Below are 26,771 nucleotides of genomic sequence, written 5' to 3'. Positions count from 1 at the left end.
TTATTATCCTCATTTCTACCATGCAGGAACTCAAGGCACCTTACTAGATAAATAACAATAACAATAATAAAAATACACTACCCCCCCACCCCAAATTTTAAAACACAGTTTAAGACTACCAGTGTGGAAAACTGAGTTAATTAAAAGCAGTCCTAAATAACGCAGTCTCCAGCTCCCTCCTACAGGTCGACATGCCGGTGGGGGGGGCGGGGCGGGGGGGCTGTTTCATAGTTGTGGCACTGCCCCTGGAAGAGGCTGCCCTTGTGTGCCTACCAAATGAACCTCCTTAGCTGATGGGACAGTCAGAAGGGCCTCCCTCCATGATCCTGCCTCTGAGGCAGGAACATATGGGAGAAGGTGGACCTTCCGTTGCCCTGGCCCCAAGCCACGTAGGGCTTTCAAGTACAAAGCCAGCTCATTGATGGAGGCCGGAGAGTTCATTGGCAGCCAGTGCAATTGCTGAACTATCAGGGTCACCTGCTCCTGTTAGCTGGCCCCAACCCCAGCAGTCTAGCCGCAGCCTTCTGCACAGGGAGGGCCCCCAGTAGAGCGTATGGCAGTGCCCCAGTCTGTGCTGAAGATGGTCCTCTGCAAGGGGGGCTTTGGCTGTCATTTGGAGGGGGGCAAGGAGCTGTTCCAGTTGGCAGCAGAGGGCAGGACCCGAAGCAATGGGCTTAAATGACATGCTGAAAGGTCCCGGCTGGATATCAGGAAGAACTTTTTCACGGTCAGAGTAGTTCAAAGGTGGCATCAGCTGCCTAGGGAGGTGGTGAGCTCCCCCTCACGGGCAGTTTTCAAGAAGAGGCTGGACGAATACTTGTCAGAGATGCTTTAGGCTGATCCTGCACTGGGCAGGGGGTTGGACTAGATGGCCTGTACGGCCCCTTCCAACTCTATGATTCTGTGAATTGACTGCTGATGCTGTTCATCATCATCATCATCATCTAGGCTTTTAGCCCTGCCTCCCCGCGTGCAGGCTCAGAGCAGGTTACAGCATTTATAAATACATCTTAAAAGACTGTTGCCTGCTGTGATGTTGCTTCTGCATTTACTGATGTGGTGACTGTTTTTATTTTTGGGAAATAAATGGATGCTTTCACTGGCTGTAAATACTGTGTCCTTTTACTGTTCTAAAATCCACTGTAGTCTGCCCTGGGGAACCCATTTTAGGATAGACAGCAGGGATATAAATGTTTTCAATAAACAAAGCGCTTGATGTTGCAAGTCTTGCAAGATAAGTTGCCAGAGGAGGCTTAGGAATGTCTTTCCTTGGGGGCCTTCAGGAAGGGGAGACCCAGGTGAGTGTTTTTTGAGAGCAAGACTCGAAGACTCTCACTGCTCCATTCCAACTCTGATTGTCCCACGGACAGAAGAGGAGGTGGGAAGAGAGCCTTGCTTTGCGTAGCACCCAACAATGCTGTGCCTTGTAGAAGCAGAGCCTGGTGGCAAAGGCCATGCGCTGCTCTCCCCAACACCGCCACAGCAGCTTTGGCTCAGAGCATCTTGCTCTGCCCATCATGAATGCTTTTCTGGCAGTGGATAACTGCTGCTGTGCTAATCCAGTGCGCTTCTTGGAGTCGAAGGAAGAATAAAGCTGCCTGGAGGAGATGGCTTGTTTTCTTCCTGTACCGAGCTCCTTGCTTTCCTTTTCCTGCTCAAGCGCGGACTCTTTCCCTTCTGTCTCCAGAGCACTCTTTGACTATGACAAGACTAAAGACAGTGGCCTCCCTAGCCAGGGGCTGAACTTCCGCTTTGGCGACATCCTCCACGTCCTCAATGCTTCCGATGATGAATGGTGGCAGGCACGGCTGGTCATGCCGGGTGGCGAAAGCGACGAGGTTGGCGTGATCCCAAGCAAGCGCAGGTACTGGAGCCTGATGAGCAAAGGTGTTTGCCGCCCGTCTCAGTGTACACACAGAAAAGAAGGTGCCCAGTTCCTCTTCTGTGCCTCCTTCACCCACAAGTGGTATTGCTTCCCTCAATGGCTGGGGAGTTGCTTTCTGAGCCCAAAGGTCCTCTCCCTGTTACAGCCATGCCTGCTCTTGGTCTGAGAAAGCCACAAGGGACACAAAGGCCAGGAAATTAGGTGGGGTTATACATGTGATAAATAAATAAATAATGTTAAGAGAGAAGACAACTTTTAAGTAGTACCCAAAGGAGAAGACCTCTGTCCAGTGCAGGTCAGCCATTGCAGGTTCCCCTGTTTCATAAGGTTCTTCATTTGGGATGCAGTGAGGAAGTTTTTGCATCTACGAGGTAACAAAAAATGCAGTTCCAAATTACCTTTCATAAAATAACAACTGTTTGCCTGTTTGGTGTCGTGATTAAGAGCATCCGGACTCTAATCTGGAGAACCAGGTTTGATTCCCCACTCCTCTGCTTGAAGCCAGCTGGGTGACCTTGAGTCAGTCACAGCTTCTCGGAGCTCTCTAGGCCCCCCCCCCCACTCCACCTCACAGGGTGATTGTCTTGAGGATGATGATAACACACTTCGTAAACCACTCTGAGTGTGGCATTAAGTTGCCCTGAGAGGCAGTATATAAATCGAATGTTGTTGTTACTGCGCCCCCCCCCCCCCTTCCCTGGCTCCCTGACTGTCCCTGGAAAGTGGCCACTGCTGCCCCACTGCCCACCTGTTCTGACCCAGTGACTCCCTTGCCGTTGGGCAGGTGCCTTGCAAGGAGGAGGAGACGTTTCCCCAGCCAGAAGGCCCCCGGCAGACGTGTTCGTTTTACTCAAGTAATTCCTGCAGCTGTTCATGGGAACAATTGTAATGCCCTCTTTTGGCACTATACTTTATCTTTACCCCAGAAGTTAAATTTCTGCCATTTGAGAGAACTGTCAATTATGTAATGATTATTATTGCTGGAAATTGTTTTCTTACTGATACGAGAGGCAATTTGAGCGCTGGAAAAATCCCAGTGGTGTTCCTTGGCTCCTGTAACCACCCTTTTGTTTCGTTATAAAAATGGGCCGGGGCAATGTCAGCTGTGGAAATGGCTCCAGGGAAACGTCCCCTGCCTGGGCTTTACTGTGTCGGTCAGTTTCCAGCTGCTAGTTAGGGGGCTGGTGTGGTCTTCTTCATTAAATGCAGCACGTAGAGGTTCATTGGGCAGCAACATGTACTGCAGTGTTGAAGTCACGTGTTTTCTTCTCGCATTTCCCTGGCAGGGTTGAGAAGAAAGAACGAGCCCGTTTAAAAACGGTGAAATTTAATTCTAAAACAAGAGGCGACAAAGGGGTGAGTCTGGAGACAACTTATTGCCTCTTTAGTTTACGATACCCCACTACCCCAAATCCCTAGTAAATTATACACTGATGGGCTCTGAAGTGCAAGTGGCTAACCAGGAAAAAAAGAAATCTTGGGGGTTGTGGTGATCAAATCAATGAAAAATGCAATTCTGGAGGCATCGGTGGTGAAAAAATGCAGTTCACAGGCTATTGGGGAAGAGGTGGATAGTTCGGTGGCTGTCCCCTGCATGTTTTTACGTGGCTTCGCTGTGCAGCCACACCGGGAGCCCTGCGTCACCCCGTCCAAGAGGCTCCTGTAGAGCTGGAAACGGTGCAGCAAACCCTCAGAGGGCTGGAGGACCTTCCGTCTTGAGAAAGTCCGAAACGTTTCCAGTTGTAGTTTAGAAAAATGATCTCGGGATGTAAAGACGTAATAACAAGTAAATAAATAATAAAATTATAAGTGGTGAGCAGAAAATGGGTAAGGTTTTTTCTCCCTCTCCTAATGCTGGCAGGCAGTTAACTCGATTAAATGGTAGGACATTAGATTCAGGGTAGACAACAGAAAGCGTATCTTCATGCAACACCTGATAGAATTTGCTGCCAAAAGCGGCAATTAGGTGCCTTCAAACAAATTCCTGGAGGGGAGATCGGACAGTGGTTATGAGTGACGATGGTCAGTGGCATCTCCATCATCCAAGATTTGTCTGTCTGAATACCATCTACTGTGGGATGTGACAGGGTGTGGCTTCCCAGAAACACCTGGTGGGAACAGGGGCGGGATTAATCTGAGTCTTACATCTGTCCCGCAAGGGCTAATTTTCCTGTGGAGCTGAGCATCACTCCGAGAAGGCCTCTGAGGAACAAGTCCTGTGTAAGGACAGAGAGAATCCAGTGCGGTATTGTGTTGCGCAGATCGCTAGCTGGCCTGCCAGCGACCTCTTCCTGCTTCCCTCTTCTAGGCTGCCAGGAGGCTGGGAACTAACGGAAGGGAGGTAGCCTCAGCAGGCACACTTGAATGCTGAAAATGTGGGCTTGGCAGAACTGCCCTCGGATAACATGTTTTTATTGCGGGCCCTAAAAAGTAATATCTGCATTAGGGTGTGAAGGCACCGGTCAGGTGGGCCGCCAGTGCCTTAAGCGTGGGTGGCTGTCCCACTCCTGAAGAAGGATAAAGATGCAGGGAGGGGAGGAGAGGCCGCATCTCCTCTAGAGGACTACCCAGGGAAGGTCCCTGTGGCCTTTCGGGGCAGCTGGGCAGTGCCCTCTCTTCCAGTTTACCTGCAGGCTGGAAAGATTCCCAGAGCTGTGCAAGCCATTTGACACACTGGATTCTGGCTCACTGAAAATTGCTTGGGTTGTGATCCGATGCATTGTGGAAGCCACCAGCTTGGCTAGTGCAGAAGCAGATTCGCAGAATTCTCTTGCTATTCTCAGTCGGAAATTGGCATGCCAGTTTGGTGTAATGGTCAAGAGCAGCAGAACTCTAATCTGGAGAGCTGGGTTTGATTCCCCAATCCGCCACTTGAAGCCGGCTGGGTGACCTTGGATCAGTCACAGCTCTCTCAGAGCTCTCTCAGCCCCACCCACCTCACAGGGTGATTATTGTTGTGGAGATAATAATAACATACTTTGTAAACCGCTCTAAGTAGAAAGTAAGTTGTCCTGAAGGGCGGTGTATAAATCGAATGTTGTTGTTGTTATTATCACCGTCATCATCATCATCATCATGCTGGCATTGTTCAAGTGCTTTCTCTAAAAAGGTGAAATATTTTGTGCGCCTCATCCTTGTCAAGTGAGTGATAGGCCCAATAGAGTGTAGGCAAGGAAAACGCTGCATTAAAAGTAACAAAATGGGATGTTATGATAGAATACAGAGCTGAGTCCAAGGACTGTCTTCCAGTGGGACCGAGATAAGAAAAGAGAGTCCGTGGATCCAGCCTGTAGCATTTGATACGTTGATCACCTCTGGGGTCCTCTGAGTGGAGAAGGTGACTGCCTGATCTCCCCCCGCCCCCCCCCCCCCTCCTTAAGGCCTCTTTGTAGCTGTTCTGAATGTGAACAGAAGTTTGATGCACCCAATAAACTGTCAGAAACCAAGAGGGTGGGAGGAGAAGTGGAAGCATCTTGCCCAAGGCCTGGGCGATGGCTGACGTGGCCGGCACAGTTCCTGGCTCTTCCCTGTGAGTTAGGGAAGAGGCATGAATTAAGTCCCAGAGGACCCTCTTGGGTTGCGCGGTGTGTGCCGCCCGCAGTCCACTCTGCCTCGGCACAGAATGCTGATCTGTGTTTTGGTCATTCATCGCTGTGTGCACACGGCCTCGGTTGCTGGTTGCTTCCCATCTTCCCATGCCGTGTGCTGACTGTGACAATTTGTACACTGCTCCTGTGTCCTAACACTGCATCACACCCACGCATGAGATCCTGAGTGGAAACCCAGCTACGCTTGCCATTGAGACAGAACTGCCTGCCTTAAAATCTGCCCTTCCTCCAGCTCCGCTTTCCCTCTTCTGCTTCTCCTCTGACCTGGCTGAGAGCTTTATGCACGTTTGCAGTCTTCAGTGGCTGTTTTTATTTCTTAAACCTGGCTGTGAAAAGAATGTAACCTCTAACACTGGAATCATCGAGCTTACCTCGCCACAAGCGGAGGCGGCTGTTGCCCTTTTTTCCTTCTCTAGAAAGTGCGTGCCGAAGCCCCCCACCCCTCTGCTTATAGCACACCCTCCTGCCCTTCTTATGCTAGGCTTCAATGACTGAATCTCTGTCAGAAATACACGGGGGGGGAGGGGGGGGAGCGGCCCTGGGCAGAGTCCGCTTATGCCACATGCCATGTCCGGCACAGAAAGAGTGTCCAGTTGCCACTATCCGGGTGGGGTCTTTTTTTTTAGGTGCTTCCTTTTTTAACACATTCTTACTAATGAAGTAGAACTGATAAGAGGCTGCGAGAGCTTTCATGAAGTTAATGTGGATTTACAACTTAAAATGCAGTTCTTTCTTGCTTTGTAAGTGCCTTAAAATCACACGGCTGATATTTTCCACAAATCAAAGCACCATTAGTTCTAACCACATTTTATTTTGTTTTGTTTTGTTGCTGTCGGAGCTGACTTCTCAGCATTCCTTCCACATGCAGTTGATGAGCTTGTTGTTCTTTCGAGATTTGTGTTTTAAAGGGAGGAGGCAAGCGAGCTTGTGGCTAATCCCCTGGGAGCCTCTGCTTGGCTTCTTGTAGGGGCAGGCCGCACGCAGCGTTGCATTGGTCGTCCAGGAGACGCCAGGAGGCTGCTTCTCTTGCAGCGTTCTTTCAAAGCGTTTTTTTTTTTGGATTCTCAGAGCAAAGCTACCATGACAGTTTGCAGGCGGGTAAGGAGACGTGTGGCAAGAATTGCCTAGAGGTAACATGAACTCTGCTCCAAAAGGAGCCTGTGCCAAGACAGGCAGGGTGAGTTCTTCTGCCGCCAGGCTTCTGAGTCAAGACACTCGTTGACCGAGGGGATTTTTGCTTTCAGGGACTAGAACCCGAAGAGCCACAGGGCATGCCAGAGCATTTCTTCAGACCGCCCCTTCCTCCCCAAGCCTCTCCTTTGGGCAGAGGGGACCCTCTGGAGCCGCATGTGAGGGAGGGGAGGGAACGCCTGGCTTCCCGTGTCCCTGCTGTGATGCCCCGCGGTTCTCTGCAGCCCATGATCTCCTGTTCAGCCACTCCTGCTCACAGGTCTCCTACTGTCGTGGGATAACTGTGTCTTAGGTAGGGTGATCCTAGAACAACAACGGCAGAGCCCCAGCATGAAAATCCCCTTCGCCCGGACAGTTACCCAGAGAGGATAAAACAGCAGCTGTTTACTAATGCCAGGGCTGGCTGTGGCATTTTTGGCAAAGAGTATGTTTCTTTCACTTTCACTTTCATGTTGCTTTCTACTTCAAAAATCCTAAGAGAAGTTACAGCAAATTAAAAAAAATAAAACAGTCATAAATATAATAAAACGTACAGTCCACTGAGAACCATTTAAGGCAGCTGAAAGCTGAGCCTGGGGGCTCCAACCAGCAGCGCCTCTTCAGCCAGGCGCATCGCTCCAAGGCCTTCCAGAACGGAAAGGTTCTTGTTCATCCCTAAGAGGCCTGTCGAGAGTGTCACCCTCACCTCCTGGGGAAGAGAGCTCCGCAGCTTGGGGGCAGCCGTGGAAAAGACCCTGCCAGGGGTCTCTGCCTGTCACTGGCGTTGCCCGCCATGCTGCTTTCCCCAGAAAGGCCTCGCCCACAAGTCTGCAGGCTGGGCAGGTCAAGATGGGAGATGTTTTTCTCTCTTTTTCCGAGCTCGATGATTGGCTTGTTGGTTGATGTGATTGATGGTTTCCTGCAGGGGAATATACTATTATACATACATGACCCCTTTTCAGGGAGAAGGGAAAACAGGATTTTTTTAAATAGAAGCAGACCAGCCCTTGTGCATGCTGTGCACGTCCGAAGCTTTTGTCGGTTGACAGTCTACTCTCGTTCTTGAGAGCGGCCCGTGTTTCCCGTCTCCTGGGCTGCGGCGGCAGTCTGGTCTTCCTTGCAGCGTTTCCTGCTGCTGATCGGCTGGAAAGCTCCTCCTCCCAAATGCCTAAATGCCGCTCTGTGCCTGCAGAAGGCCACGGCGTTTTCAGACAAACTGCATGTGGTGGACCGAGAAGTCAACCTTCAGCAAGTGGCTAGGGCTGGGCCTCTCTGTGACACACTGGACATTCGACGTGCTTTGTTTTGCCCCTCCTTCTCTTCTTCAGCAGTCATTCAATGACAAGCGTAAAAAGAACCTCTTTTCCCGAAAATTCCCCTTCTACAAGAACAAGGAGCAGAGTGAGCAAGAGACCAGTGATGCTGACCGTAAGTATGTGGGTGGAGGGAGAGAGAGAGAGAGAGAGAGGTGGACAAGTCTAAGGGCCTGCCTGGTGTGCCGCAGGGGGTTCCCTTGGAGGCGGTTCCAAGAGCTGCAGCAGGGGGCTGCCGTGGACCAGAGAGATGCTGTGCCTGTTGGCTGGTGTGGACAGCCAGGCTGCCCCCCTGAGAATGTGGTGCCCGATTGCAGTGGCTGCGTTGGAGACCCTCCCATCACGTCCGCAGAGGGACGGAGGGTGGTTTCCTTTGAGTCTGCTGTGCTGCTCTTGAATTGGTGCCTGACTAAATTTTAAGTAGGTCTCTTTGTCCCCTGTAGACGCTCTTGGAACCGCCTTGTTGTACACCTCTGTTACATGCTACTGACCGTTGTTTTCTCTGTGATTGTCTCTCTCTTGCTTGCCCTCTGGGAACTGCTCTGCAGGAGATCCCTGAAGACATGGGATCAAAAGGCCTGAGTAAGTGACCCACCCGAGTAAGTCCTGTGACCCTCTGAGCCCTGCCTCCTGCCTGCACACTTCATCCTCCGAGACGTCGTGTTTTGTGGACACTGCTGGGGGCAGGAGCTCCTGCCTGCCAGATTCCTCTGCTGGGCTTCCGTTACTTTTCAGTAGTTTGCCATCTTGCTGAGATGACATGACCGCCCTCTGCTTTTGCTTTCGGACTAAGAGGCCTTTCCGTGTCTGCACAGTTACAAGAATTTCTGCTCCCGTTACCAGTTTTCTTTACCCTATGCTGTGTTGATGTCAGATTGGACACCCTAAGTGGAATAAGGGTTCCAGACATGGCTCCCTGGAGCCCTTAGGGTGGCATCACGGGAAAAAGGAGGTAGTTCGCTTAGGAGTTTGGTCTCCTCTTCAAGCACGCTCTCCAGCACAGCGGATAGTATCAAGCGCGATTTCTCTCCACCCCTGAACGTAGCAGGCACTGTGTAATTAAGGCCTCGTCTGCACAAGAGAAACACAGAGAGCTCATTAGATGGCACGGATGGAGTGCTGGAATCTCCACCTAGCCATGACGTTCACCGGGCAGCCGCACAGCTGTCATTGTTGCCCAGCGTAACCTACTGCTCAGGCTTCGGTGCAGTTTAAAGGAAATCGCTCTGTGTACACCACCTTGAGCTCCTTGGAGAAAAGGAGGTATAAAATGGAGCCAGCATAATAAACAGCATCTAGTTAAATTGCATTGTGGGAAGGAACTGCAAAGCTGGAAGCCAAGTCAGTGGTATGAGTGTACGTAGCAGAGGCAGCTTTGCTTGCCCGAAGTCTGTTGACTCCAATTGAAAGGGTGTACTTGTGGGGACAGGAATAAGGAGTGGACAATGAGAGTGGGAGGCGGGGAGAAGAGCGGAGAGCCCCGATCTCCCCTCCTTACAGTCTAGGAAGCCTCTGGTTGCCAACCTTGCAGGGCTAAACAATTCCTAAGAAAGCAGCTTCTCTGCAGGGTAGTATATTCCGTTGGAGTTCCAGCATTTCTCAACTCTTCTGTGCATCCTAATAACTTCTTTTGTATCCTGGAGGGTTGGTTCTCCCCCCACCCCACCCCCGGGTATGTATTAAATCTTGAGTGCAGGTGCTTAGCCAGTGTAAAACAGGAGTAGCAGATCAGCCATTTTGTTCTACATACAATAACTGTGTAACACCTCTTCTGAGTACCAGTCGAAAAATCACAGGGTGTGATTTGGACGTCAAGGAAGTTATTCTGATGTTGTTGTTTCTGGGTGAACTACCTAGGCTATTAGCCATTTCTGCTCCTTTGGTCTGCTTTCACCCAGAATTCATGCTATTGTCTCACAGCACCTTATTTTCTCTCTTTTTTTGCATTTACAGAACATGTAACGTCTAACGCCAGTGACAGTGAAAGTAGCTACCGTAAGTATCTCTCTTCATCTTTGGGTAGTAGCTTAGCGGCTAGGATTTCTTCCCTTGTGCTTACATTATAGGAGTCCCAAGTACCCTTTCTCTAGTCTCTCCCAAGCCTTTCTTATGTGATTGTTCTGGTCCAGGCTCAGTGAGCTGTGGCGCTTGTGTTGAAGCTGTTATCCCCATTTGCTTTTCTTCCAAGGAGGGCTGGACTGCTGGATGAGTGTCTGCTGGCCTCCTCTCTCATGCCTTTTTGTTTGATTTGGCAGTTGCTGCCTTGTGGTTGAGGGAGCTTCTGATCCAAGTACTCGATACGCCCTCCTCCACCCTGGTGTCTGCTCACTCCCACACACGTTCTCACCAGGTGCTCCTGTCAGGCATCTCAGAAAGCCCCAACGCCAGAGAGGAGATTTGACGCGAAAATGACCCAGAGTGGATGTCCTCGGTGGGACAGCTCACATTCTTGCTATCCTGCCCATCCCCTCACGTTTCACTTGCCTCACCTTTCGTTGTTAATAATTTCATCCTTGAGTGAAAATTCATTTACAAAACCTCCTCCGAAATCTCTAAACACGGTTTCTTCTACCTTCCTCAGCGGACTGTGCAGTAAACGTTGTTGGTCATTTTTGTTGGTCTCCTTGAATCTTTTGTCTCTATATTTCTTGAATTTCAGTGACCAATATTGATTTATTTAAACTCCTTGTATGCCCCTCTTTTCATGACATGGCTAGGGCCAAGAGCATGCAGGGATCTTGCTATAGCATCCTAGGGAAATCCATGTCCCATGCCTCGTAACTTCCTCTCTGTGGTGTTTCATGCATGCACACCAGTGGATTATGTGCCTGCAGAATCCTCTTACTCGGGGCCTTCTAGCTGTGGGAGCCAGGACCTGCCGGATCTGAGGAAAGGGGGTGTTGATGTGCATACAGTGATGGGGGCATCTGAACCTCCCTGCTTGGCAGAATTGAGAACTCCCTCCTGCAACTTTGTGATCTACACCACCACCTTCTCCTACAGATCCTCCCTCCCTCCCTGTTTCTTTTTTTCTTTCTCCTTCTCTTGAGCATGTCGTCCACTCCCTCTCTGGGCCAGGCGTCTTTGGTGCAGCAGCCTACCAGAAAGAAGGGTCTGTGGGACTTGGCCAAATTGCCCCTTTCCAGTGGCCACAAGCACTGCCTTCGTTGCCTAGGTCCAGCTGTAGGGTGCAGCCGACAGCTTTTACACCTCATTTGTTTTATACTTTTTTATAGAGTAATGGACTTCATTGTACTTACTATTTAATTATTATGGTATTAATGTTTTAGTGGTTTTATTACTGTGGAATTGTATCTGGTTTACATACCTAACAGATATAATAAATAAATAAATAAATAACAATGTGATACAGTCAAGCATAACTGTGACTGTAGTTCTAAAACCACGGCCGTTGCCGTTTCTACCCCTGCCTTCCACTGAGCACAGGGGGAGCCTGTCGTTAGGGTGTGCTGGAGGGTCCCGTGTTCCCACTGCCAAGCAGACAAGGCAAAGGACTGCCGACCGTCTCAGGGCTGCCCGTTCCCCCGCCTGCTGTTTGACACTGTGCCTGCGGCCTGGACTCAGTCTGCCATAACTCCCTGCTGTCTGCTGCAGGATACCGTACCAGGCGCCGAGCACGGCCTTCCACGTCCAAGAGTCCGTTCCCACAACTGCGTTGCAAGCAGCAACTGCACTGCAAGCATCCCAGACCACCCCCACCCCTTCCCCTGTTTCAAATGGGCTTTCCCCAGTCTCACCTTAGCAGTGCACCGTTACTCTCAGCCCTCTGAAACAAGACTCAGACCCTGCGCCTATTGACCGGGGTGGGGGGGCAATCACTACAGCGCCCCCCCCCCGGGGTGTTGTTCTGATATCCCAGGCATTCTGGAAGGACTGGACTCTCTTCATTATCTTTCTTCTGAGTAGCCTGCTTATTTTTGCAAAGCTTCCCCTTTTGAAATCAAATGTTTCTTGATCTTTAGTGCTAACTTTCCATTGTCATGAATGCTGAACTTAATAGTGTTGTGGTCACAATTACCGATCAGTGCAACAATGCCGACATCTCACACCAGGTCTTAAGCCCCACTCAGAGCCAAGTATAGAGTCACTTCACTGCTCTTAAAATGACGCTCAGTCAGAGGTCGTGTGATGTAAGGCTCAACCTGTGTGGCCTCTACCCCAGCCCTCCTCCTGATAGACCCCGTCCAAGTGGCCTCTGCGTGGAATAAGCTCAGCACCTGTGAGGGAAACAGAAGAGGAACAGTAACTCTAATTTACTCCCAGGGTCAGGGGAATAAGAGGGTTCAGAAAAGAGGAAAGAGCCAATTTACAGGTGTAACAGACTTGCTGGGCACATTTTGTTGATAAGGTTGGAGTTGGTAATCTAGGACCATAAAGAGCAGCCACCAGCCAAGGCCAATATTGGCCTTCCCTCCACCTCAGGATTCTCCCAGTGTACATGTGAGCTCCTCCTAGAAAACATAAACCTTTCTCTAGATTCCCTCAGAATCGGGGGCTTTGAGATAACTGCCATCTCTTCCTCAAGCTAGCGTGCTTTGCCCCAAAGAGGCAGGTTCAGCAACTTCCGGAGTCTTCCGTGACAGGCTTTCTTCAGCAAACACTCTCGGGACCCAAACTCTGTCTGCCACACTCACTTGTAAAGCAGGATCCCTCCAGTCTTTCTCCCTCTGAAGGGCCAGGCCTTTGCCTGTCCGTCACAGGGCCTCCTCGCTCCATTGCTGCACTTCCAGTCAGCTCCAGTGCGCAGTTATTCGTATCCTCTAGAAAACTCATTTCTGCAGTGTAATGTTTTGCCATTTGTATGCAGATCAGGAGAGGGAGGGCATGTGGAGAGCTGGCGCTAGGCTCTCGTGGCCCTTTCTTGTATGCCCAGGTTAATGCCAATCAATCGCCCTGACTTTGGGGTCAAGAAGGAATTTTCCTCCAGGCCAGACTGGGGATCTTGGAGTTTTTTCCTTCCTCTGGGCGGTCACTGGCAGTGGTGGTCACTGGGAGTGTGTGTGTGGGGGGGGTCCCTTCCAGCTCTGTGTTTCTATGTAAATAAGCTTGTGTGTTTTATCTCTGTGTATTAATGTGGAGTTTTGAATGAGAGTTTCTGTGATTAGAATTGCAGTCCCCCCAAAGTGAGAAGGAGAGGGGCTGGAGGGGTGAGGGAAGCGTGCTGTGTTTGGACAGTGGCTGTGCCGGGGGGCGGGCATGCACTGAACTGCGATTTGGAAAGAGTTGTTCCGAGGGGGAGGGGGAGGACGTGCTGGAGTCGGAAGGAGGCTTGCGTGTTCTTTTTCCCATGGCTACAGAAGGCCCATGTCCCCCCTGCTTGTTGCTCTCATAGAATAGAATGAGAGCTTTCAGGTTGGCAGAGAGAGCTGCCTATCAAGGTTATATGGGCTAAGCTTGGGGTTTTCTTGGCAACAAAAGGTCTGCAGACATTCCGGGCCTATGTTGCCTAGGGAATCAGCCTGTCTGGCATCACAAAGCATTTCACGAGTCAAACAAATCGGCCCCAAAAGTCATAGATTTCGTGAAAAATGCGGCCCTACAGAACATGTTTTCGCGATACACAAATCGGTTCAATTCGTCATGAAATTTGATTTGTATTTCGATTCATGCCCATGTCTAACAGCTACCAAATAACTGCTTTCTGGAAGTCAGCTGACAACACCCAGAATAGGTGTAGACTTTGTTTTTTGGTCTCTAAGCTGAGGGTTAGTTCACAGGGACTGGTGATGGCAATTGTTCACCTGGGAGGTGAGGTTCTTGCCCCTCAGCAGTGTGTTTTGTTCTTAACTTCTGCTCTTGGGCTTCTTGAAGAATTGAGGGGTCTGTGACACCTCCCATCCAGTGATGCGTTGAATTGAAACGTTTGTTAAAAATATGTTTGGGATGCGTAAGGATATCCTATGGCAGCTATTTTGTGTGTGGTGTGCGTTACTTTTTCTCAAAATTCCCAAAGTGCCCGTAGCCTCACCGAGCTTGGCAGCCCTTGGCTGAGAAGGCATTTAGGCAGAACATACCCCTTGCAAACGCTGATATTAGCAAGAAGACAGTGAAATGACCATATTTGAATTGATTTAAGCTCCTGGGGCCTAAATTCTGGTAGACAAAGATAGAGGACATTCGCCCCTTTAGCAGTGACCGACCGTATCATTTACCTGCTCTGTAGTGTTAACATATGCAAGAATCTTCTGCAATAAGAGATTGCATTTCAGGTCAGCTAAACTTGAGATGCTCCTTTTTTAGAATGGTCTGGTTTTTAAAGGTTCATCAAATGACCTTTACAGAAAATGATTGTTCACCTCATCCCTGCCTTTAAAAAAAAAAAAAAAAGCTATTACATTTCTCCGGGCAGTGAAGGGGAGGAGTAACATTATTGTTTGAAAAAATACTTTTTCTGTCCAACCTTCTAGGTGGCCAAGAGGAGTGTGTCTTGTCTTATGAGCCCGTCACTCAACAAGAAGGTTTGTGCAACTGTGTTCAGGAAGTACTTAGCCTGGCAGTCTTGGAACTAAAGAGGCGAGATTGGGGGGGAATTACTTTTGGTTCTTCTTCCAGTTCTTCCCAGTAAGATTTTATTTTGTTAGAATATTAATAGACATGTTAATAGACACAGTAGATCCAAGGTAGGGAGAGCCCATTTGATGGCAGCAGTGTGAAGCAAGAATGTCACCTGCAAGACCTCTGACAGAGCTCAGAAGAAACCTTGGAATAAAAGAGGTGAGTGATGGTGAGGACAACGGGGAGGGCACAAGGAAATGCACACATCAAAAGTTCACAGATCCAGAGGAGTTAGCCATGTTAGTCTGTAATTGCAAAATAGTCAAGAGTCCAGTAGCACCTTTAAGACTAACCAACTTACTTGTAGCATAAGCTTTCGAGAAACACAGCTCTGATGAAGAGAGCTGTGGCTCTCCAAAGCTTATGCTACAAACAAGTTGGTTAGTCTTAAAGGTGCTACTGGACTCTTTACTATTTTACATCAAAAGTTGTGCGATAGGAAACATGCTAAGGGGCCTCTTGCAAGAATGCGTAGCCCTGGTGCTCAGCCATGATGTGGTGCAACTGCGGAGGAAGCACCGGAGACCTTCCCTGGGCTGAAAGGGGTGGGCTGCTGCCAGTTTTCATGAGGTGGTAAGTGGGCCCCAACCTCCGTGACTACCACTTGACACTTCAAGAGGTGCAGAAGTCTTTGTTACTTTCAGGCACACTGGAGGAGACCTACCTGTTAATCACTTTTGTTGCCAAAATAATCTGTTGCATGGAAGTTTGTAACCTGATTTGCAGTGAGTGATGTTGAAAATAAAGATGTACGGCCTAAGATGTAAATGAAGGTTGTCCTTTTAGGTTCTCTGACAAAAACGTGAGTCATGACTGACTGAATATTGTTGAGGAGAAATTACTCAAATGCAAATTCTGCATTTAGTTGAATATATTTCACCTCCACATCTCTGCTTGTCTCTTCCTCCTGAGCCACTTCGCTGGTCCCTTTGAAAGGGAGGAGAGAACAGCAGCGTTACAGACCGAAAGAAATCTCTCTAAGTATCTGTGCTCCCCACCCTGAAGTCCAGATGAGAGAGCCGCAGAAGACTGAACAGCTTGTTCAGGTTTTACCACCTGTTGTATCACCAGCCAGGCAACAAACTCTGGCCCCTCGTGTCTCAGTGTCTTTGTGGCACTAACTGAAGAATCAGTTGGATGAAGAGGTTGCCAGGCAACCCTGTGCCTTCACAAAAAGGAACCCGGGCCTACGGCCAAGTGGGCAGCATGGCTGAGCAGTCTGCCTCACAGCCCTTCCCTGGAAGGAAGGAAGGAAGGGAGGGAGGAAGGAAGGAAGGAAGGAAGGAAGGAAGGAAGGAAGGAAGGAAGGAAGGAAGGAAGGAAGGGAGGAGGAGATCCGTGAAGGGAGGCGGAGGAGGAAGGAGCCTTGGGGGAAGAAGCAGAGGGGTGGAAAGGAGGAATTGGGAGCCCAGGAGGTGGACAGAGGAGTCAGCAGTGGGTGGGGAGCGGAGCAGGGAGCCCCGTCCAGGCCTCTCAGTTATTTCCGCCGGGCCTGCAAGACGGAGATGTTCCGCCGGGCATTTGGTGGGGGCTGGGCTCTCCTCTCGCCGGCCATACCGCTGAAGACCTTCCACCACCCATGCAGGACAATGCTGCATTTTAATATTTTATACCCGCCAATTTTAATTGTTTTGATGTTTTAATGTTTTTATAATGTTTTTACTGTTTTAAGTTGTTGTTAAACCGCCCTGAGCCCATCTGACGGGGAGGGCGGTCTAGAAATGTGATTAAATAAATAAATGAATTTATTTATTTATTTATTTATTTACATTTATAGTCTGCTCACCCCGCAAGTGGGCTCAGAGTGAATTACAACCATATAATAACATTCAATTTATATACCGCCCTTCAGGGCAACTTAAAACCCACTCAGAGCAGTTTACAAAGTATGTCATTATTATCCCTACAACAAATTACCCTGTGAGGTGGGTGGGGCTGAGAGAGCTCTGAGAGAGCTGTGACTAGCCCAAGGCCACCCAGCTGGCTTCAAGCAGAAGAGTGGGGAATCAAACCCGGCTCTCTAGATTACAGTCCCGCGCTCTTAACCACTACACCAAACTTGCTCTCATATATCATATATAAGTAAAAACATGGCAACATAAAAACAGCAGTGCACATATTGCTGGGCCTGAGTTTCCACAGACAGAGTTCCACCAGGTTGGTGCCAGGGCCAAGAAAGCCCTGGCCCTGATTGAGACAAGGTGAGCCTCCTTGGGGCCAGGGTGCACCAGTGGATGTTTATCTGATGAACAACGCACCCTCCAGGGAACATACGGTGAGAGGCGGGCCTGCAGGCACTCTGGTCCCCGTCCACAAAGGGCCTTAAAGGTTAAACCCAAAACCCTCAACTTGATCTGGAATTCCACTGGGAGCCAGTGCAGCTAGCGCAGAACTGGTGTTACATGTGGCCGGAACGGAGTACCAGTCAAAACACACACCATTGCATTTTGGACCAGTTGCCGCTTACAAAGCAGGCCCAAGGGCAGCCCAGCGTAAAGCAAGTTGCAGTAGTCCAACCTAGAACTGACCATTACATGAATCATCTCAGCTAGGTTGTGGGTCAAAAGGTAGGGGACAAGTTGTCTAATCTGGCAAAGATTAAAAAAACGCTGACCTGGAAACTGCCATGACCTGGGCCTCCATTGATAAGGAGGCATCCAGGACCACGGCCAAAGTCCTTGCTGTCGATACAGGCATAAGCGGTGCCCCATGAAGGGATGGGAGTCAAATCCCGGAACCGTACAGCCCACCACCTTGGTGCAAGACCTCCGTCTTCATCGGGTTTAGTTTCAGTCGGCTCTATTTTAACCATCCAGAGCCCTGGTCAGATTGTCCAGTGTGAAATTCAGCTGGCCGTCCATCAGCAGATAAAGTTTTGGGTGTCGTTAGTGTACTGATGGCCACCCAGTCTGAAACTCTGCACCTGCTGGGCTAGAGGGTGCATATAGAGGTTAAATAACATTGCCCTCTGAGGAGGGCCACACACTAAAGGGTGGCGAGGCGACAACTGCTCCCCCTGCGCCAACCTCAGTCTCCAACCATGGAGAATGAAGAATAGCCACTGTAAGGCAGTCCCACTTATCCCCACATCAGCGAGGCAGTGAGTCAGGAGGTCGTAATCAACTGTATCAAACGCTACTGTGAGATCCAACAACACCAGCACACCAACCCTCCTCGATCCAGATCGTCCATGGTGTCTGCTCAGCCAAGGCCATCAGCTGGGATGTCGCTCTAGAGGCAGCTCTTTCCCTTGAATATCTGCTTCCAGAGTTCCACTTTGGATCCTTGGGGTTGAGGTGCCCGGGGCTCATTCAGTGAGGGAGCTGTGATTCGCCCTCAGAGCTTGAGTGAGCAGTGGCCAAACCTTTCTGTTGTGCCACAAAGACAAGGGCATAACGCAGAGATTCCAGCTGCATAACAAAAAAAAAAGTTTCCACTGCCTGTTTGGGAGGCTTTCAGGTGATTGACATCTTGGAAAGGCTCTCCCTTCCAGCAGAGTAAATGGCATAGTCCTTGAAGTTTATTCCACCTGATGCGGGGTGGGAGGCTCTGCCAACCGCTCCGTAACCAGGCAGCATGATGTTGCAACCAGCCATCCCCTCCTTGTCCTGGGAAAATCCTGTTCCCTTTGCAGACGGTGGGGAACTGCTCTTTAGTACAAGCATGCTGGCCCCCAGCTAGTTTGCTTGCACGGACTTTGCTGAAACAGGACAAGACAGCCCGTAACGAAATACGTGTGTCCATTTTTCTTTCAGTAAGTTACACGCGGCCTGTGATCGTTCTCGGACCTATGAAAGACCGGATAAATGATGACCTGATATCTGAATTTCCAGACAAATTTGGATCATGCGTTCCACGTATGTATGGAAAGGGTGGTCAGGGGAGGCACATTATGATGAGGCTTAAATAAATAGGCAGCAACAACAGGCACCTGCCCCGTTGAGGCTTAGAATTGAAATTTCAGCAGGAAAGACAAAAGGAACCATCAGTGGATGTGAACAGAAGTGAGAACACTTGGGGGTGGGTGGGGGTGGGGTTGTAATTAGGACAAAGGCTTCACAGAAGAAGGAGGCGTGTAGACTAGCATAAAGCATGCACGATAAATCCTGTACAGTATTCTAGAGCATATTCATCCAGGGTACTCAGTCGTTCCTGTAAACCTGTACATCAGAGTTGCTGTCATGTATACTGTGAAAGATGGGGGTAGGTGAGGTCACAGGAGATTGGAAGGACCTGGAATGTGGCCTGGATGGAGGCAGGGTGCAGAGATAGTCTGTAGGGCTGGAGCACAAGCTCTGAGCAGCAAGAAAGAGGGTGATTTTGGCGGCGGCAGGTGAGAGGATAGAGGGAAGCCAGAAAAAAGCGCAGAAATGAAGGCAGGAGGGCACCAGGATGCAAACCCGAGATTTATTGGCAGATACAGAGAGGAGGGGTGGCTTGGAGCCCCTTCCCCCTCCTTCCCATTTCCTGAGGCCACAGAAGCAGGGAGAAGGCGAGGGAGATGAGGCTGAGGGGCCAGGTGCTTGGATGCCCCAGCAGTACAGGCAGGTAACGGAAAGCTTAGGATGTAGGTGATGTGGGAATGGAAGGTCCCAAAAACGGGGGGCACTGTGCAGAGGCAGGAGAATGGATAGGGCTGGGATTTGCAGGGGGCACGCTGTATTGCAAGATGTCAACCTCAGCAGCAGCCAGCTGCATTGGCAGGGCACAGGTGAGAAGGGACGGGGCTTGCAGGTGGAGTTGTTGAGCCTCCGCAGCTGAGGAGTCCCCCTCGCCTTCTCATCATGGCTAGCAGTGGGCAGAGGTCCTTGGCTGTCATTGGCCATCTCAGGAAGCCATGATGTTCCCAAGAACTCCTGGCTCAAATGGATGAGTCTTGTCTCCATCTGCCTGGTTGTCCTCTTTGTACAGATACCACTCGACCAAAACGGGACTATGAGGTGGATGGGCGGGACTACCACTTCGTAATGAGCCGTGAACAGATGGAAAAAGATATTCAGGATCACAGATTTATCGAAGCTGGACAGTACAACAATCATCTGTATGGGACAAGCGTTCAGTCTGTGCGAGAGGTAGCTGAAAAGGTAGGTGTCTACTAGTGCAATGCTGAAATCGAGAGGGAATGGTATCTTGGGATTATAGCGGACAGCTCAGTGAAAAAAAGGTCAGCGCCGTGTGTAACAGGTAAAAAAGGCGAACTCCGTGCTTAGTATGATTAGAGAGAGGGCTGAAAGTAAAAAGGCCAGTACAGTGACCCCCCCCCCTTTTATAGACCGGTGCCCTTTGCCTTCAAAGGTGGAGTAGAGGGTTACTAGAAACAACGTTCTCTTTGGTGGTCGTTAATGTGCCCTCCTGCTGACTGTCCAAGGCTGCCAGGCACACGGGGGGACCACAGTGTAAAGTACACAAAAGGAAGGAAGGAAGGAAGGAAGGAAGGAAGGAAGGAAGGAAGGAACACTGCACTGGAACAAACAACGATGTGACCGTAAAAACGCCTGTGGCAGAATGTATATTTGTTTCATTAATCTGTTTTATTATTGTTGTCTTTTATAACACGTCCCAAAATAACCACAATACACCAAACTACCAATTTCTACCCACAATGCTAACAAATAGCTGTGGAACCATCAGTCATATGCTTCCTTAAAGACATAAACTGAAGAATCTTATCCTATAACTAGCAACTAATTTCCAGTAAATAAACTCTAGAGTAGAAAGTCCTTACCTTGTTGTTGACAACTTGATTCCAGGACATAAAATATAATTGTAGCTTGATGCTACAAGCACCTGGTTGAAGCTCGCTTCAGAAGACATGAGCTTCTCTGATGTGTAATGACTCAATCTGGAACTAATATATACAATTACATAGCAATAAAATACAAAACTGCAAATGCTTATGAAATTTCTCTGCAGTTGTATTATGTTGTAACTTACCCTGCTATTGTGTAGCCCAACACTTTCGATTGGAACAAAGGTCATAGAACCATGGAGTGGGAAGGGACCCCTAGGGCCATCTAGTCCAACCACCTGACAAATGCAGGAAATTCACAACTCTTCCTCCCCCCCCCCTGACTGCCCCAGTGACCCCTGCTCCAAGTCCAGAAGGTGGCAAAAAACCTCCAGGATCTCTAGCCAAACTGGCCTGTGGAAAATTGCTACCTGACCCCCAAGGCCTTACCCTGGGCATGTAAGAGGGAGCCACAAGAACTAAGCACTGATGTAACCCTTCCTGCCCTCCTCCAGAGGATCTGCCCAGGTTCACAGAATCAGCATTGCCATCAGATGGCCATCTAGCCTCTGCTTAAAAATCTCCAAAGAAAGAGAGCCCACCACTTCCCGAGGAAGCCTGTTCCACCGAGGGACCGCTCTGTCAGGAAGTTCTTCCTAATGTTTAGCCGAAAACTCTTTTGATTTAATTTCAACTCATTGGTTCTGGTCCGACCTTCTGGGGCAGCGGAAAACAACTCTGCGCCATCCTCTATATGGCAGCCTCTATATGACAGCCTTTCAAGTTATCATATCAACTCTCAGTTGTCTCCTCTCCAGGCTAAACATACTGAGCTCCTTCAACCTTTCCTCATAGGAAACTGACCCCTCACCATCTTCGTTGCCCTCCTCTGGACACGTTCCAGCTTGTCCATATCCTTCTTAAATTGTGGTGCCCAAAACTGAACACAACACTCTAGGTAAAGTCTAACCAGAGCAGAGTAGAGCGATACCATCACTTTGCGTGATCTGGACATTGTGCTTCTGTCGATACAGCCCAAAACTGCATTTGCCTTTTTAGCTACCGTATCACACTGCTGACTCATGTTCAGTGTATGGTCTATTAAGACCCCCTAGATCATTTTTGTACATACTACTGCCAAAACAAGTCACAGAATCACAGAGTTGGAAGGAGCCATACAGACCTCCTAGTCCAACCCCCTGCCCAATGCAGGGGATGAGCCTAAAGCATCTCTGACAAATATTCATCCAGCCTCTTCTTGAAAACTGCCAGTGAAGGGGAGCTTCACCACCTCCCCATGCAGCTGATTCCACTTTTGAACTACTCTGACCATGAAAAGGTTTTTCTTAATATCCAGCCAGTACCTTTCTGCATGTAATTTAAGCCCATAGCTTTGGGTCCTACCCTCTGCTGCCAGTTGGAACAGCTCCTTGCCTTCCTCCAAATGACAGCCTTTCAAATATTTAAAGAGAGCAATCATGTCCCCCCTCAACCTCCTCTTCTCCCCCATCCTATAATTATGCATTTGACTTTTCTATACTTGTGGTTAAAATCCTGGTTAAAATCCTGAATATGCAACAAGCCTTAGTCTTACTGGTCATTTAGTGCAGAACACCCACCCACCCACACACACACACACACAAAAGCACACACAGGATTCCTCCCTTCCCTACGAGTGAATAACACAAGAGAGATACAGGCGCTCCCAACTAGCAGAGGCTGCAGGCGAGGAGGAGTAATGGGCCTGGTGGCTATGGAGGGCTGTGGCTCAGGACTGCTGCGCACCCAGAAGGTGCACATAGGTCAGGTCTGCACATCCATCGGCAGACTCGGGTCTGGTGGCACTCTGAAGTTGCCTGCTTGCTCTCTTAGGCGGAGGGGGGGGGGCGGCACATTGGGCGGCACACGTTGACCAGGCTGAAGCTTCTGGCCATACTGTCAACCAGCATCTCAGCCTTGTCTGTACTGAGCATCAGTTCTGTGGCCGTTATCTAGGCAGTTTCTGCCTCCAGACAACCTTGTTTGCAGCAGAGAAACAGCCTTGGCACCGTCTGCATATGGGTAACTCTTTACTTCCAGTCTCCAGACAGCCTCCCTCAGCAGTTTCATTGTACAGATTTGACAGCATGGCTCGGAAGCTGCATTCAGAGCTATCCGAAGCTGGAGCTCCCACCAGATTCCATGTTCTGCTCTGAAATACCTTTTCCCTCCCTGTCCCAGGGTAAACACTGCATCCTCGACGTCTCTGGAAATGCAATCAAGAGACTTCAAGTGGCTCAGTTGCATCCGATCTCCATTTACATCAGACCTAAATCGATGGAAAACATCATGTGAGTGACAGCTGTCTGCATGCAGTGCTGCTCTGTCCCCTTTCCTCTCTGGGCTAGTGACGAGGCTTCTGTTACCTGTTAGTATATGGCATGCATGCCACTCCTTTGGGGGGAAGGTCAGCAGCCACAGCTGCGTGTCTCTATCTCCTAACCAGTGGGAGGAAAGCTTGGCCCAAAACTTGCTCTGAGCATGTGAACATTCTGCAGGCGCTGCCCGTTTGTTTCCCAAAACAAATATTTCCCAGAACATCTTTTCTGTGCTGTTTTTTTCCTTACATGAAACTCTGTGATCTGTCACAGTTAATGCTATTGATGACTTCTACAATTTTAGGGAAATGAATAAACGATTAACAGAAGAGCAAGCCCGGAAGACTTTTGAGAGAGCCATGAAGCTAGAGCAAGAATTTACAGAACATTTTACAGGTTGGTTAGATGACTCAGTGTGGGTCATGGTGATCTCATACGCCCTGTGGCTAAAGAGGAGGAGGGCTCTCTCGGAAAGTGTGGAGGATGTTTTTCTATCCTTACTCGTTTGGTTTCTCCTGTCGCCCTTCATGAAATGCAAAACCATCCAATCTGCTGAGAACCTTTCTGAAAGTTCTGGTGGCATTTCAGAAGGAGTGACATCTTTGTATGGGCTCTGGCTGTATGGATTCTCCACGTAATTTGCACAGTCAGGAGGGGTACGCCTAACTAGTGGTTCCAAGATTGCTGGCTTAGCAGACTGAATACTGGACTAAGAAAGATTTGGGTGAGGAGCAGTGAGCACACAGTGAGTGCTGCTCTGAGTGAATAGCTCACCGATACTAGTGTTAAGGCAGCCTGCAAGGGAGTCTGGACCTCCAAGTGCCTCAGGGTTGCCTACAGTAGAGATTAGAAACATGGAGGAACAGTGATCCAGCTTGGAGGAAAAGGTAGTGGGGGGAGAGGAGCCACCTGGCATAAGGCAGCACCCGCCCCCCCCCCCATGCCATGGGTGAGCAAAAGAAAAGCAGACGCGCGAGATGAGTGAGTGGTGGTTTATTCTCTTCTCTGCAGCAACAGTGCAAGGAGACACACTGGAGGAGATCTACAGCCAAGTAAAGCAGATTATTGAAGAGCACTCCGGCCCCTCCATCTGGGTACCAGCCAAGGAGAAATTGTGAAGGCCAGCCAGCCCCTGCATTCCGGATCAGGCTTGCTCTGCTTCATGCACGACGCAAAGCCTGGCTGCCGATCCCACCTCCAGCTCCTCCTCAGCACAGGGGGAGGGGGTGGTCTCCCTGGAGCCGCTGCGCCCCACGGCTTAGGGGAGTGTTTTACACTCATCACCCCTTTTGAGCTTAGACCAGTTTGACTCTCCCGATCTGCTTTTGCACTGCCAGTTTCTCAAAGACCGGGAAGAAGCAGCTTGGCCAGCTGTTGTGGATGACAGGTGGAGAATTACGCTGTAAACTCCTTAATGTTTAAGGGAAAGTATCCTTCAGAGATTTTGAGAAATAAAAGCTTTATATACATTCTTTAAAGATTTCCTAATGAAATGAAAGAAAAGTGGTCTTAAACAATGTTAAGTGTAAGCAACTCTGTATGCTTAACTTTAATTGCATGGTTTGATTCAAGAGATTTGATTGCAGGATTTTGTTTCATAGTTTTCTTTTGTTGGCAGCAAATTTTACAAGTGGTTAAATGAAAAACTTTTTTAAAAATGTCCAAGATAATGTATGCACAATTGCCACGGCTTCACAAGGGAAAACTTGTTTTCATAATTTCCTAAGAATGTTCTTTATAGTCTATTTTTTCATGTTTTGCTGTTGCTAGGGCTGCAGAGGGCTTCTGTTTCTAAAAGCACAGGAAGGACACAATTGGGTGTGTCTGGCGGGGTGGGTGGGGTGCCAGACCTGCTGAGGCACCCCAAGAGCTTCTGCTTCACGTAGGAAGGACAGGTTTTGTGGCGACCATTGTCTTGATGGTAAGAGTCCTGTTCAAAGTATAAATACTTTCTTAGAGATCAGGTTTTAATGAATATTTTACCCTCAATAACTGCCTATTTTGTTATAACAAACATATTATATACATATATATGAATAAATAAATATAAATATATATATATATATATATATATATATATTAAACTTTCTTTAACTAAACTGTGGGAATTGTTTTCTTTAAATAACTTAAGATACATTCTCTTTCGGCTGCAGCTAGGTGGTCCCTGATGCTCTCTGAGAGCCACTTTTTCCCGAGTCTTTGACATGACCTGAAGGAAGGGGAGCCCCCCCTGATGCCTTTGCAGCAGCAGCCATCCAATCAAGGGCAGGTTTTGCCCTTCTCTGCCAGCCCCCCGCTCCAGCCAGGGGACGTCCTCCCCCCTCCTAAAACTGCCTCCAGGCTGCTGTTCGCAGTTTCCACAGTCTCCCTGGATCTGCCGATAGCAAGAGACAGAGCTGAGTGCCACCTGCATGCTGGTATCAACTCGCCCCTCTGGATGACCCCTCCCCGCAGCTTTACCCAGCATGGTGGGGGGGGGGGAGATGGGACCCCGAGGCCGAGGGCAGAGCAGCAGTGCCCCAGCACCACACTCTGGAACCGGTCTTCGAGTAGGACTGGAACCACTGCAGAATTGCCTCCCTGTCCCAGTTCCCAAGGGTGGTCCAGTAAGACTCCGTGATCAATGCTCACAACAGCTGCCAAGAGGCCCGGGAGAAGTGGCAGGGCCACACACCCCTGGTTCATCTCCTGGTGCATGTCATCCACCAGGGTGGCCGAGGCTGCTTCAGTCCTATAACCAGGCCTGAAACCAGACTGGAGCAGATCCAACAATCCACTTGATTCAGGAATCCCTGAAGTTGCCCAGCCACCACTCGTTCAACCACCTTGCTCAAAAATTATGCGTTTGAGAATGGACGGTAGTTATTCAGCCCTCCTGGGTCCAGAGGAGGTTTCTCCAGGAGCGGATGCACCACTGCCCACTTCAAGGCAGGAGTGACCACCCTAGGGTTGCCCTTACCCTCCTGGTGGGAGGAGGAACCTTGCACTCACCTTTTCTTTGCTTCCAAGAAGTAATTGCGCAGGCCCAGGAGCACGCACTCCACAGCGGGCCAATTTGGAGCCCAAACTGGCCCACTCCCAAGCACAGGAGCACTCTTGGGGTGGCGCAGTGATGTCACTCCCAGGACTGAAGGCGCAACACTCCAGAAGCGTGCCTAGGAGGCCTCTTCCCCTGCCTTTCCCCCTGCCAGTCAGGCTAGTGGTGGCAGGGCTCAGAGGGTGGAAGCGGGAGCCCCCTCTCTCCATCTCTCAGGGAGGCATTTACTGTCTCCTGGACCCAATCCATTAGTTCAGTGTCGGTCTTCCGTGCATTCTCACACGGGACTGTGCTTGCGCAGGCTTACCAGCCAGAGGATTTCTTAGCCTAAAGTTTCCACTAGAGGGCGCTCAACGCCTCCCAGAGTGCAGGCGTGGCTGTTTTCCCACCTAAACAGCCTATACCCGGGAGGCGCGGCACCCTTTGCCCCTCAGTTCCTCTTTTGCTGCTGCTGTGACAGGTTCGATTGCTTGGAACTGCGTTGTGAGTTTTCACATCTTTTCTTCTCTCCGCCTTGTGTTCCTGGAAGAGAAGGGTATCGACACCCTCACTCTGGCACAAGCCAAAACCTCGGAACCAACATCAGACCCAGTCCCTTGGCAACCACCTAAGAAGAAATAGGCAAAAACTAAGCACCTGACTGAGAAGGACCCAAGCAGGGCCCGACTGAGAAAGGAGGGCACTTCAGAGAGAGAGGTGTCTTGGGTCTCCCAAGGATCCCTTCATCGAGGTCCCAGTCCTCCTCAGTGACATCCTCTGTGAAGGAAGGTGAAATTATGTGGGACTCTCATGGTTGCTCCCCGAGGTACTTCTCGGATGTAGACATTAATGAGCCCTTCTCACAGCTGTCTTGTTCAGATTTTGGGGGAGACCCCATTCCATCCCAGAATCAGCAATGTCTTTCCAACTCCGGGACCTTGAACCTGACCGTTATGAGAGGGAAGTCAGCCCAAGCGGACCATCGGACCCTTCCCCAGATGAAGCTTCGGGTGAGACAGGCGAGGCCTCCCCTGCAGATGACTTTCGGTCCTACTCTGAACTGCTCCAGAGGATGGCTAAAGCCTTGAAAATTGACATGACATCATTAGAGACCAAGT

The 26,771-nt window shown here is 49.6% G+C and overlaps 1 protein-coding gene across 9 annotated transcripts in view; it reads left to right on the top strand.

Annotated features, from left to right (window-relative positions):
* Positions 1-24,660, top strand: part of DLG1 (discs large MAGUK scaffold protein 1) — a 140,335-nt gene extending 115,675 nt beyond the window's left edge. For 4 of the 9 annotated variants that reach the window (XM_054983021.1, XM_054983020.1, XM_054983016.1 and 1 more), the window contains 10 exons: positions 1,688-1,864; positions 3,172-3,241; positions 7,992-8,091; positions 9,930-9,971; positions 14,405-14,455; positions 18,308-18,409; positions 19,464-19,636; positions 22,501-22,610; positions 22,942-23,033; positions 23,649-24,660. In XM_054983021.1, coding sequence (XP_054838996.1) covers positions 1,688-1,864; positions 3,172-3,241; positions 7,992-8,091; positions 9,930-9,971; positions 14,405-14,455; positions 18,308-18,409; positions 19,464-19,636; positions 22,501-22,610; positions 22,942-23,033; positions 23,649-23,755 — 1,024 coding nt within the window. In that variant the 3' untranslated portion in view covers positions 23,756-24,660. Of the gene's footprint in view, positions 1-1,687; positions 1,865-3,171; positions 3,242-7,991; positions 8,092-8,524; positions 8,559-9,929; positions 9,972-14,404; positions 14,456-18,307; positions 18,410-19,463; positions 19,637-22,500; positions 22,611-22,941; positions 23,034-23,648 lie in introns of all 9 variants that reach the window. The other 5 variants (XM_054983023.1, XM_054983019.1, XM_054983018.1 and 2 more) reach the window with 2 other exon arrangements.
* The last annotated feature ends 2,111 nt before the right edge of the window (positions 24,661-26,771 follow it).

This window comes from Eublepharis macularius, chromosome 6 (genome assembly GCF_028583425.1).
Source record: "Eublepharis macularius isolate TG4126 chromosome 6, MPM_Emac_v1.0, whole genome shotgun sequence".
NCBI classification, from domain to species: Eukaryota; Metazoa; Chordata; class Lepidosauria; order Squamata; family Eublepharidae; genus Eublepharis; species Eublepharis macularius.
Note: the sequence above shows the minus strand (reverse complement) of the source record. Positions and strands in the feature narration are given on the sequence as shown.